Raw genomic sequence first — 20,392 nt, forward strand, 5'->3', positions numbered from 1 at the left:
TCAGTGGCTGATATATTGTGGTAATGCATTATTTCACTCTTTTCACGCTTGTTTTCGTTAAAAAGTGAGGATGTTATTCAGATAAAAATATCAGTACACTAAGCACTCAGTGCAGAAAAGAAATGCACATTTTGAGCTGTCATTCGGGTATATGCTGTGGCTAAAATGGCTGTTTTCTCAGTCTGGCCAGTGTTTGGATCTTGGCTCTTATAACAGTAACAGAGCTGTGTGGATTAGCCGAGATAATCCCCACTCTGTTCTTCTTCACTCTCTATGGCAGCAAAACTGGGAAGGTGAAAATGTATCAAATGGACATCTTGTACATCAGCTCAAAGTACCCTTCCCTTTTTGTTGCATGTCTTTCACTTTTTCACTGGTTTTTCCCTGTCTGACCCTGTCCGATGGGGATTTTCCACACTTAGGCCCACACTGAAAAGCTGGACGCTCCGCTCTCCGTGTTTGTTTTTAATTGACGCACATAAAGACGTCCGTCAGCTAAGGCCAAGCCAGACCTCCAAGTTGTGTTTGGCAAGGCCTGAGTGGATGCACTGGATCCAGGGCTCCGTAGGTCTAGTTATAGCCTTCTCCAAACCAGACAGATTGTGGGATGCTCCTTTATATAATCTAAGATTTTGGTAGCTGGGCTAATAGAGGGAAACACTCATCAGGTCTCTGTTGTCATAGTCCTTGACACATTAAAATAGAGTGAAGTACCAATTCAGAAGTGTCAGGAAGTTGATTGACTGTAAAGAAGCCGGTGATTAATTTGGTAAAGCGGTGGAGACAGAAAAGCTCTAGGATCTGTTATGGATAAATGAATGAAATAATGTTCTACTATGTAGATACAACAGTAAAAAAATACATTGAGAGAAACATAAAAATGCATTAAAAAATGCGAGCCTCTTTAAAAATCTTATAGACAGCCACACGTTCTGCGTTTTGATCACATGATTTCTGCTCTGGCAGTGTTAATATGACAGTTGCCCTATAAAGGTCAGGGCTGGTGAGCTCGTGGGTGGTCTTCTACTGCCTTTGGCTCCTCATACTGCTGCTAGCTAACTCTACAAGAGCATTTAACAAACGTCTACATTAAAATGCCCAACTCATAAAATGTTACTTAAAAATTGTCAAGGCTGTAAAATTAAGAAAACATTATTACTCACTTTAATAAATTCAGATAAACTCATTAGCATATGCTTACTTACATTTAAGTGATAGTTGAAATCATTCTCACATCTGCTGGTTAAATGTGCTTACAGAGCAGTAAGAATGTTAGTGTGGTATAAAGACAGGAAACCAGTCAAAATAACTCTTTTGACTCACCTACCTACAAAGCTAACTCATTAGCATAATTTATGAGAAATGATCAGTTTCTTTTCTCTTCTTGTTTTTCTTTCTCTGCTGTTCTTAAAGGTCAACAGCTCAATGTGCTCAAAGGATGTTCTCCATTGTGTGTGTGTGTGAGTTAGTGTTAAGTGTTGACCCATGTGTCAGGATATGTTTGGGTCTCCCTTGTGTTAAATAAGCACCACACCCCCTGCAGAATCCCTTTTTTGTTGATACCCTTCTTACTGGTCACAGTGCATTTTCTAACTCCACAGCTGTTCCACTTCTTTTTAGCGGTTCTACAACGTTTTGTTACAGGAAAGATTCATAACACAGTGTGAATTAAACTGCACAGATCTTCTCATCTGACAAGGAGCTGAAATATTGCTTTCAGTCTTAGTATTTAGTATTGTATGTTAGGTCAACTGCCTTTTGCTAGTAACTCTATCGTTTAGCGTTACTACACTATTATCATTCTCCCATTATCTGCTCCCTGAGATCTCTTCAAATGTACATGTCTTAGTTATTTAAAGTCATAACAAAGCTTGTTTTAAAATAAAGAGAAAATTGATGTTTCATAACTAATATATTTCCATCCAAATACTGACACAACTTTTTTTAGTAAACACCTCAGACCCTATTGGGGAGATGACTGGTAAAAATTATAATTGTAATAACTTCCCTTTCTTCTCTTTTTTATTAAAGCAGTGAACATCAGTGCCAGAATCTTTTGAAACTTAGCTCACCTCCTCTGCTTACTGTTCTGGACTTTCTACATTAGCTTACAAGAACTGATGTTTGTGATTTAAAATATGGAGATAGTCTTGCCAACTATTGGCTCTACTGTAGCTATTAAAAATACTAATTTGTCTTTTGGATGACTTACAATGTACCCCATTTTGAAGAAACCAAACCTAGATCCTGCTGTCCGTAAGATCTATATTTTAAATCCCTTTTTAATCTTAGTTCTGTTAAGGATATACTGTATACTATAGAGACACAGTTTCTACCACAGCTGTCAGTCAGAGCAGTTAAACTACTCTTCTTAGACTATTAAATGACCTGCAGTGCCCTTGGGCGCAGGTGATTTCTCTGTTTTAGTATTAAACATCAAGCGCTAATTAAGAGGCTACATGAATTTCTGCCTGTGTTGGACTCTAATGTCAAATTTGTGATCTGTGGTGCCCCACAGGGTGTGGTTCTGGGACCCCTGTAGTTCATTTTATATCTGTTACATTTAAGACAGATACATTGAAGAGAGTTTTAACATTAGATATCACTTATTCACCATGATGTCCAGCTTTATTTTTCCTTCAGACCATATGTGGTTAATAAGTTAATTATTTATATGACTAATGAGCTGCCTAAAGGCTATCAGTGAAATAAAAATACAGCTCAGTGCGACAGTTTCTAGACGCTGGCCCAGACAATGTACCTCTCAGGTACACTGGAATAGTATAGACACCCTCTGTACTATTCCTTTATTTAATTAATCATTATTTAATCTACTAACTGTTAGATTAAATAAACGTAATCTAAAGGGTATTTTCAATCAGTTCCTGCCCTTCAACACCCATGTGAAACAGCTCTTTTAACCTAATTTTATTACATCTTAGAAATATTAGTGAATTCAGATCCATATTCTCTATAGTGGAGCTGGAGATTCATCTATGCATTCATCTCATCTTGTATTGACTTCCACAACTCACTGTCAAAAGCCTGCCATAAGACATATGCGTAAACTCTGGCAGTGTCTTTAAATGTGCGAGTTCTATGCAATGTAGATTCTGTCCTTTAATTCTTGTACTACTCTGAACTCTGTTTCATTTTGTGTGCAGTTTTTGCCCTGTAGAATTTTTCTTTGTTGTTTTACATTTGTAGTCTTTTATCTTCTGTCCTCTTTAATTCTCTCTGTCATTTTGGTATTTTCGTAAATGCTTTTCTGTAAAGCACTTTGTGACTCCTGTGTGAAATGCTATATAAATAAATGATGCGTGCTAGCTTGACTGTACACTACAGTACAGAGGGGTACTTTGCTTTAATGTACTCAGTAATTTGCTGCCAACTACAAAGGCCAGTGTACATTGCCTTCTAGATATTTGGGCAGATAGAACCTTCGGGACCTCCTTCCTCTGTTACCCTGTGTAAACTATTCAGATCCAAATTTGTGCTGTAGAATTTGATTGGTGTGTCAACAGAGTTTTATGTGCATTTACCCTCCTCCACAGGCCTGAATGCACATTTGAATTGTGTGTGTGTTTGTCCTTATAAAGAATATGTCTAAGAGAGAGAGACAAGGATTTAAAAGATAGTTTATCATGTTATAATCCCATGAGCTCCCTTTCATCATCTAAGCACATGCTGGCTACATGCTGGATCTCTAACGTCCGCCAGGCACTTCAGCCACGGCAGCAGGTGTTTATTTTAAAGACTGCTGTAAAAGTGTCTCTGGCTGCCTCTGTGTCTGTCACTCCTCTCTCTCTGATGGCCTCTTGTTCTCTGTCTGTCTGCTCTCTCTTACCCCTGAGGCCATGTATATGCATCTGCTTTTAAAGACCGTGATCTAGGTTGACACAGGCAAAACGAGTCAGGAAACACACACACAAATACAGGCAGCAACACAAATAGATAACCAACTGTACTCAAAAAGCATCTGCAATGGGGATGGAGTGCCAAAGCTTTGAGGCCTCATAGGACACATGTATATATAAGAAACCCAAATGGAGTAATGCATGTGCTCCCCTGTGAAAATGCCAAGAAAACTAAAAACAAGCAGATAAAGGAAATGTTTGTAGCAGTTCTGCTCATCTTTTCCTATCTCGTCTCCCCTCCCTCCTCTTGATCACAAGCAGCTGTTGAGGGCAGTCTGCGATAGAAGTTGCCTCCTAAAATCTATTTTTGGAACTGATTCTAATAATAGTCCATATTAAAATAGTGTCAAAACTCCCCTTAGGTGGGAGACATTGGGCAAGTGTATGGGTGGGTTATAGAGCCTCTACTTTTTGGTATTAACCAAAATTTGTTAATGTACCTATTTAAAAAGGTGTCCGTAGCCAGTTCTAGACAGTATTTGATGATAGCAACATTTCTAATTGGCTTCTGTGTCAACCAAAGTGTAATGTTAGAGAACTGTTTTCAAAAAATTTTCAAACAATACCCAGCTCACACCCTGCATTTTGGTAGTAGACTAAACGAACCGTGTGTAGTCTCATCCATTTGTGTGTGCAGTGTGCATTTGTCATGATAAGACCGATGACGGACTCAGGCTGACCCAGACCTCACTGTTATTATCGCTGTGCAGGCCTGACCACTAATATAGCCCAGCGCTCTGTCAGCACATGGAGAAAAAAATACGGCTCATGTATTTAAATACACGAGAGCAAGTCAACTCCCACGCTTCAATTTAAGCACGATGGTGCTTAAGTTATCATTAGGTTTTTGTCTCTGGAATACAGAAGGCTATCACTTTGTCTGAAAGCTGTCAGTTATGATTCACTCTCACTTTGGGTTTGTGTAATTACCTGACAATGACAGGGCACAGGAGCACATATGATAGACAAGTGCTATATGAGGCAGGTGGTAGTGTTTAAACAGACTGATAAAGAGGGAAGAATCGAGTGAGATGGTCTAAATCAAATCACAGAGCATGTAATGAAATGCAGATGCTGAAACTTTTGTGTTATGCGGTTATGAGTGTGTATTCTATTGTTTAGAACAACGGGCTGTAATGTAATTTAGTCCATTCTAGTGTTTACTGAAAAGACTGTGTGTTATACAAAGGTCTTAAACACTGCAATTGACTGTGAGGTTATACTGTCACAGGGTCTTAACTGTCTTTTCTCACAATTGCTACGTTAACTTGCTAAATTGTATAGTTCTTCTACTCTGAAGCTGAGGCTTTGCACTGATTTTATAAACAAGAAAAGCATTAATCTATTACTCTGTTGAGAAAAAGTGTGACCACAGTTTGGATTGACAGCAGCACACAATTGGATCATACCTTTAAAGCATTAATGACAGAACTATACTATCTTTGTACCCACTGCTCTCTGTTTGCTCCTTAGCTTAATGGAGTTCAATGAGACCTATTCAATGCTGACTTCAGTCAATCTTTGAGAATTTGCCTTTGGTGTGAAGCAGTGTCTGTCTAACTTTTACTGTACGACACTTGCATCTCATCCACTTTTATTATTCCTTATTTTTAAATTGTTTAATTTAAAATTAACCTCTTATGCATTGTGTCATATATACACTGACCAGACACTTCACTAGGTACATCTTGCTAGAACCAGGTTTGAACACCACCTCAGAACTGATTTAATGCTTCATGGCATAGATTCAACAAGATGATAGATGCGTTGCTCATCGATATTTGATAGAATCACAGAGTTGTTGCAGATTTGTTGGTCGCACAGCCCTGATAAGAATCTTGATTCCACATCCACATCCAAAAGGTGCTTTATTGGACTGAAATCTGGTGACTGTGGAGGCCGTTTGAGTACAGTGAAGTCATTGTCATGTACAAGAAACCAGTTTGTTGATTTGAGCTTTGTGACACGGTGCATTATGTTTTTTATGGAAGCATCCAACAGAAGATGGGTGCACTCGAGTGTTCAAACAATGCTCAACTGTTATTAAGGGGCGTGCCAAGAAAATATCATCCACATCATTGAACCACCAAAACTGGCTGAATCTGTCGATAGAACGCAGGACTGATTCATGCTTTCATGTCGTTTACACCAACTACATGACCCTACCATCCAAATGTCAGTGCAGAAATCAGACTCATCTCTTCAGGCAAAGTTTTACCACTCTTGGTCCAATTTTGGACTGGAAAAATGAATTGTAGCTTTAGTTTCCTGGTCTTAGCTGACAAGAGTGGCCCATGGTATAGTCTTCTGCTGCTGCTGTAGCCCATCTGCTTTAAGGTTTCACATGTTGTGTTCAGCAATGCTGTGATGAGTGGTTTGAGTTACTGTTGCTTTCCTACCAGATAGAAGCAGTTTGGCCATTCTCCTCTGACCTGGGGCGTCAACAAAGCATTTTTGCACAGAGAAAACCTGCTCACTGGATATTTTCTCTTTTTTGGACCATTCTCTTTAAACCCTAGAGATGGTTGTATGAGAAAATCGTAGTATATTAGATGAGCCCGTCTGGCACCAACAACAATGGCACATTCAAAGCCTCATAAAACACGTTGCTTCGACACTCTAATGCTCAGCTAGAACTTCAGCAGGTTGCCTTGGCCATGTCTACATGCCAACATGCCAAAATTCACTGATTGCCTATTTGTTTTGAGGCGCAGGTGTACCTAAAAAAGTGGCTTGTGAGTGTCAGTTATAGTGTTACAATGATTAATTCTTATTATATTAGGTCATCCAAAAGCTCAGGCTTAAGGTTGCTCTAAATGCTCTGTTTCAGACAGCTCCACACACCTGCTCCCCAGTCCTTTTGTTTGCAAAGGGGAGCCAATCAGAAGAAAGCTGACTTATGTGGAGGGTACCCTTAAAGAGAGAGCAGCTCATCGTCATTATCCACTTATTAGTTGTTGATCCTATTATATCACTGACAAAAACATTGGCTTAGTACTGATGGCATATATTCTGTTTAGGCAGGCTTACAGATCATTCCTCCATGAACAGATGGCAAGGAGGGAGCTGAAGTGGAAAATTAAAGTAATTTAATTGAGCATTTCACGTCAGTATGAATGATATTGGCATTAACTTGTTTTTTTGTCACTTTAGAGCTCAGTCTGTCACTGCTAATTTAAAGCCTAATGAAGTCTTTTGTTCAGGCGTGCAAGAGACTGAGCGAGAATGAAAGAATGTGGACTGCCAACATGCTTAGTAACTGCCAACCTTTAATAAAGTTGACTAAACAGTGCACAAAGACTTACACTGATTCATTTGTATATGACAAGGCATTATTAAAAATGATCCTAATTTTGCGTAGTAGCATCACAGTTTATCTTTCATCGAAGTAGCAGGTCCCCAGTAGACTTCATGTTGCCAAGTGTTGATTTTATTAACTGCCTTGCACAGCCAGTTGTTGCTTGAAGCTAAAGATAGCACCATTGTTTAGATCAGCCTTGACATATGTTGGAACATGCTTGTTGAAAGTTGTTGCCTTTATTTCTGTCACGTCGGGTTTCTAGACGGCACGTCTATTTCACAACAATTTTTTCCCTCTGCTTTGTTTCAATAACTCACGCCCTCTGTCCTGTATGCAAAAGGACTATGTCATTTGCTGGTCTCATCAGCCCTCTGCACACTAAAAACCCAGTATCCCATTACCTCACAACACTGACATGAAGGAGTGCGTTTAGGCGGGTGGCTTGATTTGATGATTCAGCGCTGGTCTCATCCTTGTTTGCCCAGTGGAACATCAGATAATGCTGAGCTTTTGCTGATCTCTAGTGTGGCCTGACTCTCCCACATCCAGCCAATAAAGATTTGAGAGTAGCAGAGTGTTAGGTATGTAAAGAAAGTGGGTGGGAGAGATGGTCATTTAAGTATACTTCCAGCATTAAAAATGTGTTCTGGATAGGAGTTATAAATGGAGAAATATGTCATGTTAACATAGCAGGAGACACAAGTTGGGCTGTCTTTGCTTCATATTTAGGCTGAATGGATTTGTTCAGTGCCTACTTTTTTATGTATGCTTAAAACTCGGAGTGAGGTCATGGGTGAAGATATAAACTCTAGCATGTGTCTGTGTGGGGTCTGAGGGGATAGCGCCACAGCTGAGTGATTTTCTCACTGATTGTTATGACCCCCGCGCTGTCAACAGAGCATCTATTTCTATCTCTGAATCTGTGTGGATGATGCCAACTGTGTGTGTGTGGACTGTTTAAATACCCCACACAGCTGGGATTTGGAAGTTTAACCAATGGTTGTGGTGAAGTGAGAGTGTTCATGTTGAGGTCCCATGCCGGGGCGTCTGTGTGTATGTGTGTTTGCATACATTAGCATTTGTGGGTATCTCACAGCAGAGGGATGTGTGTTATCCATTAAAGTAAATGGGGAAAAATTCTACGCAGGGTTTGGGGGTTTGAGCTGTTCCACTCTCTCCATTCTGGAATGCATTCCCAACCCACAGTATCCTGACTCTGGATGCTTTTAGACTGCATCACCTTCATAATGGGTCTTACACGGACTGCATACCTGCATTACTGCATATTAGAAAAGCTTCATCAGGACGTGGCCTTTGTTTATTTTGAGCTTTAACAATCCACACTGACAAGATAACTTGACGCAACTTTTTGCATTATTCATTTAAGCATGTGAGCCAAAACATAAAGCAGAAAAGGTTTCTCCAACCCCCAAGATGTGAGGCTTGATTCTCAAATTTTCTCAAAGTTTTTTCAAATTAATCTCATTTTTTAAATATTTTTCAATAAATACATGCAGTAATTTATTAAAACATCTGAAAGCATACATGGAGATAAAGTACATGAGGCAAAATTCTAACAAGCTTCCAGAGGGACAATAAAAGCTCTTCTTTGGATGTTGCCTGCCTTTTGTCGCGTTCTCTTTAAAGATGTTCCTGTTAGATGCTTTCCAAATGATGCTGCATGTTGGATCAAAATCTGACAGCACTTTTCAATCAGTTTTGGCAAGATCCCCAAAAGCATTGGCTGAAATTCAGCCCCAAACCATGACAGAGCCTCCAGTGTGTAGGTGCCTTTTTTGCTTGAATGATTCATAGGTCATGTTAGGTGGCCTTACAAACAAATAAAATACCCCAGTCACAAAGAAGGACTAGATTGAAAATGAGTGAAAAGAAAAAGAAAAACCAAAGAAAAACTTTGAAAGACATTTAGAAAGACTCAAGAATTACTGATCAAGACTACTTAAAAAAAGTACAAGTATGGCTCCTTGGCAGCAAAATAATGACTTTTTAAGCACAGTCACAAAGTAAAGTTTAACATCTGTGTGTTCTGTATTTTCCATTTCAGTATTTCACAGGTGTGGGAGGCAAAAAGTGGTTGTTTTGTGAAAACGAACGTCTTTGAGCTCATGTAGCATAAAAATGTAAATTTACAGCTATGCTGATCTAGAAAGTAAATGTAAGACTTACAGCATGCATCATAAAACAGTCAAGTTGTGTAAATTTGATACCATTTATATTTAATGAACTAAAGCCACTGGCATTCTCCTTTATGGATACCACAGTCTCATTGTGCAGTATTTTTGTACACACATGCATGTACACTGCTACTAAACCTAATGGAGTAATATAAGTAATTTGGGTTCCCCAAACTCACATAAAAATGGAGCAGAACCAGGAAAGGTCCTCGGTGTAGACCACCAGTCCCTTGGTAGAGTTCACATTACTGGTGCAAAAGCTGGTCTACTTTGTATACATAAGACAAGAATGAGTGTGTTAATCATGCTCACCGACACACGTGCTCTCAGTCATGCAGGCACGGGGATATTTAGAGAAAAAAAACATAAATTTTCACTGTGTGAGGTCGAAGTAGTGCATTTGGGAGATGAACATGGCTGTAAGACCCCAGCTTTGTATTACACTTGTGCACTTATGTTGTTTTATACCATTCTTATCTGAAAAATGCAAAATCATTCTGCATGTTGAATACTGTCAGCCTCCCACACTGCTATTAAATGTGCTCTCTCTCTCTCTCTCTCTCTCTCTCCCTCTCACACACACACACACAGTGATACCCAAGCCCAATAAGCTGCTGTCAGCTGGATGGTGTTAGAGTGTTACGCTGTGGGTTGGAGAGAAAGAGCAAAGGGAGGGAGAGGAGGAATGCAATCTCAACACCTTCAGCTTCTGCCCTATTCACCTTGCATGTTATTTTGCAGGAATGCCATTAGCTAAGTGAAAAATGACTGTGTGTGTGTATGTGTATGAGTTGGTGGATGGCTTCATGAGTGTGTGCATGCAGATGTCTGTCTGCATGCCTGCCTGTGAGACTTGAAAGGATGTAATAGAACATTAAAAGCATTTTGTGAATCTGAGTGTCCATAAACATTGATTCAAGTTTTTTTGAGGCACTGCCTTTATGTGTGTATCAAGTGAAAGTGGAGCCTTAACCAGCACTTTAATGTCGTAGATTAAGTTGGCACTAGCTGTGTGCTGATGAAAACCAGACGTTTTTGCTCAGACTTCCTACACACATGCACACGTGTGCGTGCACATTGTGTCAGTGGACTGGTTCTTTTGAAGAGTCCATTTAAGAAAAATGTATTACCCAATCTGTTATGTGTTTTGCCATCTAACCGCGTGCATTATCCATTATACAACAGATTAAAGAGTCGAGCTATTTTTGAAATGATAAATATCTCATTTGAAACAAACTCTGGAAGTTTCTGACACGGGAAACGACTCCCATCTCTATGCAATGTCTCCATGTCTATTTTACAGTTTCTTGCGCTCATTTTTGGGGTCAAATTTTAAACGGCTGAAGCTGACCAACCATCAAGGATGCCCTTAAACAATACCTCAAACATCTAGTCTTCAGCAGCCTCCCGTGTAAACCCATAAAGGCAAAAGTATGTGCAAATTATTGGCCGAGGCCTTTGAGATTTACTATGGTTTAATATTTCATTATATCCCCTCTGGCTTATAGGGCTTTGTCCCAAATGTGTTCTGCAATGGTCAGCATATGGCTCACAAACACAGACACATACAGACATGCACACACTCTCTGGCCTGCAGAGCCCAGTGAAAACAAAGCTGGGCTCTGCCAGTGTAAACACAGCCCATTGTTAAGGGCACTCTTTCCCGCCTCGTATCTTCGCTCCCTGTGGCGATCCAGGGCTCTGAGAGGTACCGTTCTGGGACAGATCCCATGTAGCAGAGTTATATTAAGAAGTTCGAGGACTCATTTGCTCCACATTTATGTGACCATGTCATTATAACGAAGGCTGGAGAGTGTGATTTATGTGCTTGGTTTCGCTCCCTTGCACTCCTCTGTCTCTCTTTTACTGATTTAGTTTAAATGCCTGGCTCCTTAAGCGTGGTTTGCGGTCGCTTATTTTGAGGGGTTTTAGCTTTTTGACACTTATTTTTAGAAAGGCAGCAGTCAATATACTATACTATACTGTACTGTCTTTTGCTATAAAATAAATTGTACAGAAAAACTTGGCAGACTGTTGTTTTGGATGATTGATGGACTGTGTGTGCATGTGCATTGGCCAGGTAATGCATCTGATTACATAGTCTTTTGTTAGTGAAGAAAATGCATGTTTCACAGTGTGTATAAGTCACATTGTGCCCTCTTTCGGCTGTGACTCTGGTCCACATGTGCAGCCAATTAGGACCAATCAGAAGCCTATAATAAGGGCGTGGCATGGGACCACGGCAACATGGCAGGGGGGAGTTGTAAGCCCTGTGATTAGTGTCTCAGACTGATGAGAAGGAACAAGGGAACCTGCCAGGCCAAATCTCACTTCTTAATTTTGCTATTTTTTTTAATCTCCTCTTAGTTTGACCCAACCAAACCAGGGTAAATTTTGGCTTCTAAGTCTCATTTTTAAAAATCTTTTCTGTTGACAGATCGCACATGAGATAACACAATTATATAAAGTTTTTTACAGATATGAAAATCTCATTTTCACTTTTCTACTCAAGCATTCAAAGTGCTTTAAAAAACATTTTTCATTCACCATTCACACACAAATTCATACAAGTGCTTTCTATCTAACATTCACACATCAGGAGCAACACTGGTTTCAGTATGTTGCCCAAGAATATGTAAAAATACAAATATACATGTATGTTTATACAGCTGGTGAGAAACTACATTGCTAATGGTCTTCTTGAAACTGAAACAAAGATCAGAAATCATTTGCTTCTTGTTACTTGATGTTGAGGAGGTTAAAGTCAGACCTGTTAGATCCAAGTCCTCTAGGAACAAGAGCTGGTGAAACTACTTTAAGTGCAGTCTTTAAACTGCTGTAAGAAAAACGTCTTTTTCACGTCTGTTGCTCTCTCTGTTTAATTGTCAGAAGTTAAAATGATATAGATGGTATATTCTCTTATAATCTTCTAGCCTGCACAGTTTTGAAGTCCTTCAGATATTTGAGCCTTCACTGTTTTTAGTGTCTGCAGAAATACAAATTGAGTTAATCACTTAACCTCCTGCACAAGGAAATACTTCAGCCTTCTCCACATTCCCGTGTTGTCTCATTCTTCTTTGATGCACGGCACAAAACACAACCAAGTCAACCTTAAGAAAATGGTTTGCATATTAATTTTGGTCTTAAACACCATAAATGCATCCTGCAAAGTAGAGGCAACATACTGGTTTACTTAAGCAGCCATATCCTCCATCTTTATTTATTGCTTCTTCAAAGAGAGCTCTTTGTCTGCTTAATTGTCCTGTTGTGGAAGAACAGGTTTAGTAGGAAGATCATGTATCTGTGGCCACCAGCATTTCTTATCAGCCAGTACTGTCCAATATGTCACAAAGAGTATAATTACACAAATTGTATCATAATGTGCATGTGCAATCTTTTCATCATTGCCTACAACTGGAAAAATGTGCACAAGCCAAAAGCAGCATCCAGTGCAACGGGGGAGTGTGGCCTGCTCTGCTCCTTCCTGTGCTTTGATTGGCTCTTGGATCACTGCCAAAATACGTCTCTGGTAATTTGATCAGCGTGTTTATCGTCGTCCTTTAAACAAATGCTGCATTTTTACCCCAATTTTCATGTCATAATTTTACTATTAGTACTGATGATCTCACGGGGAAAAAAAGCAGCAGATTTGTCTTTGTGGCCGTTGTTCGCAAACAGCAGTGAAAATGCAAGAATGACCAACAGCTGGACAGACAGTCATCTGTTCAGCTGTAAACTGTCAGCCAGGCTGACCGGAGCATGGCTCGGCCTCCGAAACCACATGTGAGCCGGCAGGAATGTATAGCCCAGTAGGTTTGTGTCTGGGGAAAGAGTGAAACCTCCTTGACTAACAGGACACTGTTAGGTTGGGCGGTTGTGATGGCGGGGGCAGCGTAACTTTTGGGAACTTGCATGCATGGTCCGGAAGAGTGTGTGAGTCATGGCCACAACGCTGTCTGACACTGTCAGTGACAGCATACTCTTGAGTATGTTTACCTTTGTTTGACTCCTAATGAAATGAGTCAGCAGTTGATGTGACTCTTAATCCTTATCAACAACAGCAACAGAAACGGCAGACTGCACAGCTGTGCGCACTAGAGGGTAGAGAAGAAGATAGTTCTTACTAAAAACTGGTTGCTTTGAAAATATAATCCAGTATATTGCATTACAAATACTGCATTGTCCTTTACCTCCTTTACCTACAAATACTCCAATACTGCATTGTCTAATTATGCTCTGTTCTGTCTTTCATTTCCCTACAAACCCCTTCCTTGCTTTACTTCCTTCTCTTTGTAGTCCCAAAGAAGTTGCTCCACGAGCAGGGCCCCAGACCACCAGCCTACCACCCAGCACCCAGCGCCCATGACCCTAACATAGTGGGAGACAGCCCTCCTGAAGGGAACTCAGTCAAAAGCCCTGACACTGTTCCAGGTGAGACAAATGACAAATATAGTGTATAAGCTCATACACTGTCACCCCCCACCCCCCATGAAATGCAGTTAACGCTAAACAGGTTTGAGGCCTCTTGAGCATCAGACCTTGATCTAATTCAGGTCTTAAGTCAGAGCGTGGTTGTGTGCATTTTCAAAGTAACACAAGTTCAACTGTTTCCATATGGATCCTTTCTGATTGATGGTACTCACAATATACTCCTTCCCATCAACCAATGATTGCACTACATGTACAACAACCTAAGGCTTTCAAATTCCCAGAGAATGAATGACCAAGAACAACGGAATGAGAGAATGAAAAAGAATAGACGCCAGCAAGAAAGAAACTTAAACAAAGCTTTATTCATGAGCAATGGTGGCCTGCATCCAGCACAATAATTACTGTGCTAGGCTACTGGCACTGTGCTGATTAGGAGGATAGAAGAATGAATGAGCAGTTAAGAGAGGTAGAGGACAGAAGACGTGTGCTGTAGCGCTGACGGTTCCTGATGCATGAATGTCTTCTCCTCATTGCCACGAATGTACGCACTGCTCATAAACTAACTCTGGAATAACCTTTCTCGTGAGATTGTGTGATAGCAGATAAAACATGGTGAAGAAGAGGTTTTCAAAAGAAATATTCAAGCAAATAAAGATGTGATTCACTGTAAATTCAGGTGCCTTGTTCTTCTTACTTTAGCATTTCTCTTTAGTTAATGTTAGGCTGCACAAAATGACGGGTATGTTGACATAGATTGAATCTTTTTGCTTGATCACCAAAGGTAGCCATGCAGACAGCAAAGGCTCCAGGAAGTCACTGCCCTCTGCCAAAAAATAGTCCAGGAAGTGGCATACCATAAAAACACTACTTACTGTATTTACTATATAACACAAGTGAGTACATGCATGATTGAAGAGGCAGATTTGAACTTTTAGACTAATGCACCACTAATAAAGTACTTGTATCCATTCGTTTCCCATCATAAGCTAATAAGGATAGTTATATTAATCATACATGGATTAATATCAATTTTCTCATCCAATTTTGATTTCTCAGATTTTAAAAGCTTTGTGTGTTGTACTACTGCCTTGATAAATTATGCCTTTTCTATCGCTGTTATCATATATTCCTCACTCTGTACACTTATGTGCTTGTTACTATAATTCAGCAAAACTATGTGATGCTTAAGACCATGATATCATAGCTTTTAGAGGAACACCATTATATAAACATGGATTTTGAATGCACTCTTGTTTATTTCCTATCCTCGCAAAATTGGTTTTATGTGTACAAGTTAAAATACAACTTTGTAAACATCATATGGCACAAACACAAACACTGAACTTTTTATTGTCTCCATCTTTGGTTCCAGCTGCTTCTTGATGTGGCATTGCTGCTGTGCAGTTCACACAGATTACTTGACTTTTCTTTTTCCATTTATTTCATTGAAGTCGAGCTCTTTCTTTGACTCTTCAGTTAGTTTCCCTGTGCATTGCACGCCATGATCTTTGGTTGAATTCTCTGGGATGTCCAGTCCTGGTAAGCTTTTAGCCTTGCGTTAACACACACCTGAACACACTGGACCAACGAACTGACAACACTTTTGTTTTTATAGAGGTGCTAACACTTGCTCACTGTCAGTTAATGAAGTGCATTTGATTAGCAATATCTGGCTGGTATGTATCCTCTTATTGCCTAAAGAAGTAAGAAGGGTGTCTTTAGTTAGCCACAGGAATGCTAATCCTCTGAAGACAAATGTATTGTTTCATAGAGACAACAGTATAACAACAATGTATTTTATATTTTCATTGATAATGTGACAAAAGTTGTCTGTTTTCTGTGAGTTGAGACAGATTGCGGTTGAACGTTAGCTCATGTGTGCAACATAGCCGTAGGTCCAGGTGGAAGCATTTACCTCATCAGCGAGCACTTCCAGTATAAACTGCATTTATCAGATAAAGAGAGCCCGACACACCTTAGAGACTCTGCAATTAGAGGTCATTCCTGCGTGTGACAAATCACCAGAGTATGCTTACCTTCATTGACAAAAGAAATAAAGCATGTAAAAATGACTATGCAACCACACACACACAGAGAGCTCAGGTCACTAAACTAAATGCTTCTGTTTATTTTGACTGTTTGAGGTTTGGTTGCTTTTTTCAGTGGAGCTAAACTTGCAGTAGTTCCACCATACCCCATAAACAACTACGTCAGGTAAACTAAAGGCAGCTGTAACATGAGTATGAATCCCTGTAATTAATTCATGGTGCTCCTGTTTTCTCTCTCTTTCTCACACTCTCTTTGCAGTGAGCGCACAACAAAACCCAGCTGGTAAACACTGAAAGAAGTGAAAAAAGAAAAATCTAGAGCAGGAAGTAGTCGTTCCCATCTATAAATAGACTTTTTTGTTCTAAGATTTTGGGAAACTTTTGAAATGTCTCCAGAGTGCAAACTTTTCCATGTGGTTCTCTGTTAATGACCTGAGTCAGAATGGATTTAACCGAAAAGGATGTTGTGTTATCTTCTGAATCACAAAGCTCCCTGTGAATGTGTACGTGTGTGTGTGTGTGTGTGTGTGTGTGTGTGTCTTATGCGTGACGCATCTTTTTAGAAAATTTATGTGATAAAATCTTCCCCAAACCACTGTGAGACTGTAGGCGACTGAGACTGATGTCATTACAATGAATCAGCAACAGCAGATTCTGGATTTACTGTAAAAGCAGCACCATCATAATGTAACTGTACATGTAGCTGCTGTAAATTACTCATTGTGTACTCATGTCCTGTTAATTTACATTTTTTCCAGAAAGGAAGAAACCCAGGGAGACGAACGCCGACGAGGAAAAGTCTTTTGAAAACGGAAAAGGAGGAGAAGAAAGAGAAGAAAGTCCATTGCGTCCCCCGGACATGAATCCCGTCATCAACTCAACATCGAGTGGCAACATGGCCCTCATTAGTAACGCACTGGCAGCCTACACTTACGTATTAGGTCGGGTAACATTGTTCTGAAATCTACTGTAACATCACATGTATAGCGTAATGTCTGGCAGTTAGACTTTTAGAGATCTTAACTGCATCTGCTTACGGAGTGGCCCCACAGTGTAAAGGTTAATGCATTCACCTTGCAGCTTGGATAAATGGGAGGGGTGCACCAGGAAGGGCATCCGGCGTAAAATCTGTGCCGAATCGAAATATGCAGATCCAACCGCTGTGGCAGCCCCTCGGGAAATAAGGGGCGGACGAAAGAAACTTGATCTCTTTGGGAAAGAGATACAGTTAGCAAACAAAAAGGCTGGACCTCTGTGTTCAAGAGCATTATCAGCTCCTGGTTGCTTCTTGGCCCATGAGATTAGTGACCACGGGACTGCACTGCATGGATTGATGTGTGTAAAATCCCCGTTTCCCATTTCTTGTCACTAAAAGGTGGGTAAATGTGGGCCAGAGGATGTAAGCAGAGATAATGTCTCTATACATTACACAGTGTGGGTCACCTGCTCTAAGCAGCTGCTAAAACAGTCACTGAAATAGTTTGCCTGTTTCCTGCTATAAACAGTTTATACATAGTGAAATGTGCAGCACAGAAGGTCAAATAAATACACAAGGCATGCAGTGAACATGAGCTTAGGTGGTTACTTAGATCACTTAGCTTTTAGCTTTCTTTTAAGGTTTCCTCAGAATGCAAAAAAGGTTGCACGTTATGATTTCAAGAAGAATTCTCAACGTCTTAATGGTACAAGAGAAATGAAATTGATTATATTAATGAACAATAATATAAACAGAAGTATCTGCAGCTAAGCTGGATGCAGAATGCAAATGCAAAGTACCTGCATGCAAAATGCAAGGAAGACATGAAGGATTCAAAGCTGAAAATGGCATTCATTCATTGAAAAGGGAGAGCTGTTCTCGTCTCGTGCAAATGGAGCTAGAGTCACTTTGGTTTTTTCAGTGGTGAAACACAGATCCCATCAGAGCTGTGACATCTGTTGAAGATGAAAACCAGGAGTAGCAGAATCTGTAAGACATCTTAACTAAACCAAGCCACGTGAACACTTGCTGTGCAGACAATGTTCATTACACTGAGTGAAACGCATCTGGCTAAACAGGTCAGGAAAAAATAAGAAACCCAGTGAGAAAGACTCAGCTTAGTGTTCGACACATTTTCCTCATAAAGTCAACTAACAAGTTCCAATTTCTCTTCTACAACAGACCACCCAGAGAGGGCTGCACTATTCTTTGTCTGCGGTGTGTGTTTGGGCCTCTTCCTCACCCTCTTTGCCCTGGTAGTACAGATCTCCTGTCGCACCGACTGCCAGCCCCGCCAGCGGCCTCCCGCCAAGAAACGACCGCGTCCTCCCGACTCATCCTCCGATTCCAGCGACTCGGACTCAGACTGGGACACCACCTCAGATCTGTCGGCGCGGAGACACCGGCGCTTTGAGCGTACGCTCAACATGAACGTGTTCACGTCGGCGGAGGAGCTGGAAAGAGCACAGAGGCTTGAGGAAAGGGAGCGAATCATCCGGGAGATCTGGATGAACGGACAGCCGGACATCCCAGGGACACGGAGCCTCAATCGATATTACTGAGGACTGCAGAGGAACGATTGATAGGCGGCTTACTTAACTCGAACAAAAATTTAGAACACACTTGGGTTGGAGTGGAAAGGGACAAGGCCTCGATGAAGCTTTATAAGCATGAATGCAAAAGCAGCTGGACTCATACTGATGAGAAAAGTCGAAGGTACTGCAGACTTTTAAAGAAAGTCCTCCTTCTCTGCTGATTTGCATATTCCTCTGGGTATCATAAGCTATTCCCCTTTTGAGTAAAACAATAAGCTCCCTTTCTGTATGGTAAGCTTACCTCTTGGCTGGAGGAAGCAAGAGGTGAAAGGCTGCACTGCCTTGCCCATGACCTCCGCAGGCCTTTTTGAAGTGGGGATTTATGGGTTAGCTGCCTTAGACATACATAGGCCTGCAGAGACTACATGGTGACTGAAGGACCAAGGCCTCAGACAGGTCTGTTTATACAGAACCCCAGGCAGCTGGAAGAGACTGTGACACTTACAGCTTTATGTTCTGTACCCTCCAGTATTCAAGTGTGAACTTTAGCAGAGGGGTAGCATAAAGCAAGTGCACTTGACAATGTAAGATAATCTTTCCACAGTGAATAACCATGCTGCCTTTTGAGCTTTATAAAACCAAAAGATATTTTTGTGGGAATTCATCTCAGCCCTTCTGAAATATATTTTAAAATATTTAATAGTTTATTAATATTGCGTATTTTTGTTGTCAAGTATGGTTTATTATGAGATATTTTTATACTTGGCGAAGGTTGTCTGGTCTAGCACCTCAGGGATGCAATCCTAGTGTTTCTGTGTTTGGTTGATGTTTTTTTTTTTTTTTTTGGTTATTAAGAAGGGGATCGGCCCATTTAAACCGCTGTGCCAGCATTTAAAGAGGAGAACTAGAAATATCATATAAAGAGCCTCAAAGAGGTTTTAGTGATTTTAAACCTTATTTTTGATACAGTATGTTTAACTCACAGTGCAGTGCCTTTTCCAGCTGTTACATCTCTTTGTCAGAAATGAAGCTGATGAGTCTCTCTGTAACTGGTCAAATTATTTATTGATTGGAAATCATAAATTCATCTCGTTGTATGCATATTCCCTTTGCTGAGGTGGACCATGCGTAAAAGCTGAATGCGTCTGTTAAACATTGCACTTCTCCCCAGATGTAAATGTGCATTACCAGTAAATGCCAATTTCTATCAGTGACTTTGCTACAAAATATTTTTATGGTCTTGTCTCATGACAGATGTGTGAATTTCAGGTCTTGCGCCATCCATGTATTCATTTCAAAGATGCTAAACAGATGCCTGTGGAAACCAGCGCTGCAGAAAGTGGCGAATCATGTCGCCACTTTAATCTTATAACCAGTTGACAGTCCAGTTCTGCTCGTGCTTCCCTGACTTCAAGCGTAGAGTTAGTTTTCATAAATCAGTTTGGTATTTTTCTGAGCATAATTAAAGAGTAAACAGGACATATTAAGGTCATCTTCACAACACTCCCTCCACCATACATACACCCTGCACTTCTCCTAGTTTTTTGTTTTTTTTTTAATAACAAAGATATTTGTTGTGTTTAATTTTGAATGGGATTAAAATGTGCCAATAACTGGTGACGTGAGAGACCAAAATATGACTCCTGTGCTTGGAATAAACTGTGTTAAAAAATAACGTCTTTTTTTTTCCTTCTGCACTTTCTTCTGAAAAAACAAGCTGCAACTGTGTACATTGACCTATATTTTTGACTTTAAGACTATATTGTGAGTCTCAGGAAAAAGAAGACGCTTTAGCCTAATTCAAGGACTGAGAATACAGGGAGTTCATAAATAATACTGATTTACACAAGGAGGCCATAAGACAGCATGAAGAAGAACTCGTGAGCCAGTGGCTCACTGGATCTGTAAGATTTGTTATTGAGCGCCACCTTGTGATGAAGACAGATCTCTACAGTGTGTTTTAATGCAGCACATAAGGAGTGAAGTTAG

The 20,392-nt window shown here is 40.3% G+C and overlaps 1 protein-coding gene across 3 annotated transcripts in view; it reads left to right on the forward strand.

Moving 5' to 3' along the window:
• eva1aa (eva-1 homolog A, regulator of programmed cell death a) overlaps positions 1-20,078 on the forward strand; it is a 77,077-nt gene extending 56,999 nt beyond the window's left edge. For 2 of the 3 annotated variants that reach the window (XM_003458235.5, XM_025898950.1), the window contains 3 exons: positions 13,710-13,844; positions 16,651-16,833; positions 18,051-20,078. In XM_003458235.5, the coding sequence (XP_003458283.2) occupies positions 13,710-13,844; positions 16,651-16,833; positions 18,051-18,430 (698 nt within the window). In that variant the 3' untranslated portion in view covers positions 18,431-20,078. Of the gene's footprint in view, positions 1-11,662; positions 11,801-13,709; positions 13,845-16,650; positions 16,834-18,050 lie in introns of those variants that run through there. The other variant, XM_025898951.1, reaches the window with a different exon arrangement.
• Positions 20,079-20,392: the final 314 nt, after the last annotated feature.

The sequence above is a fragment of the Oreochromis niloticus genome, linkage group LG15 (genome assembly GCF_001858045.2).
Source record: "Oreochromis niloticus isolate F11D_XX linkage group LG15, O_niloticus_UMD_NMBU, whole genome shotgun sequence".
NCBI lineage: Eukaryota > Metazoa > Chordata > Actinopteri > Cichliformes > Cichlidae > Oreochromis > Oreochromis niloticus.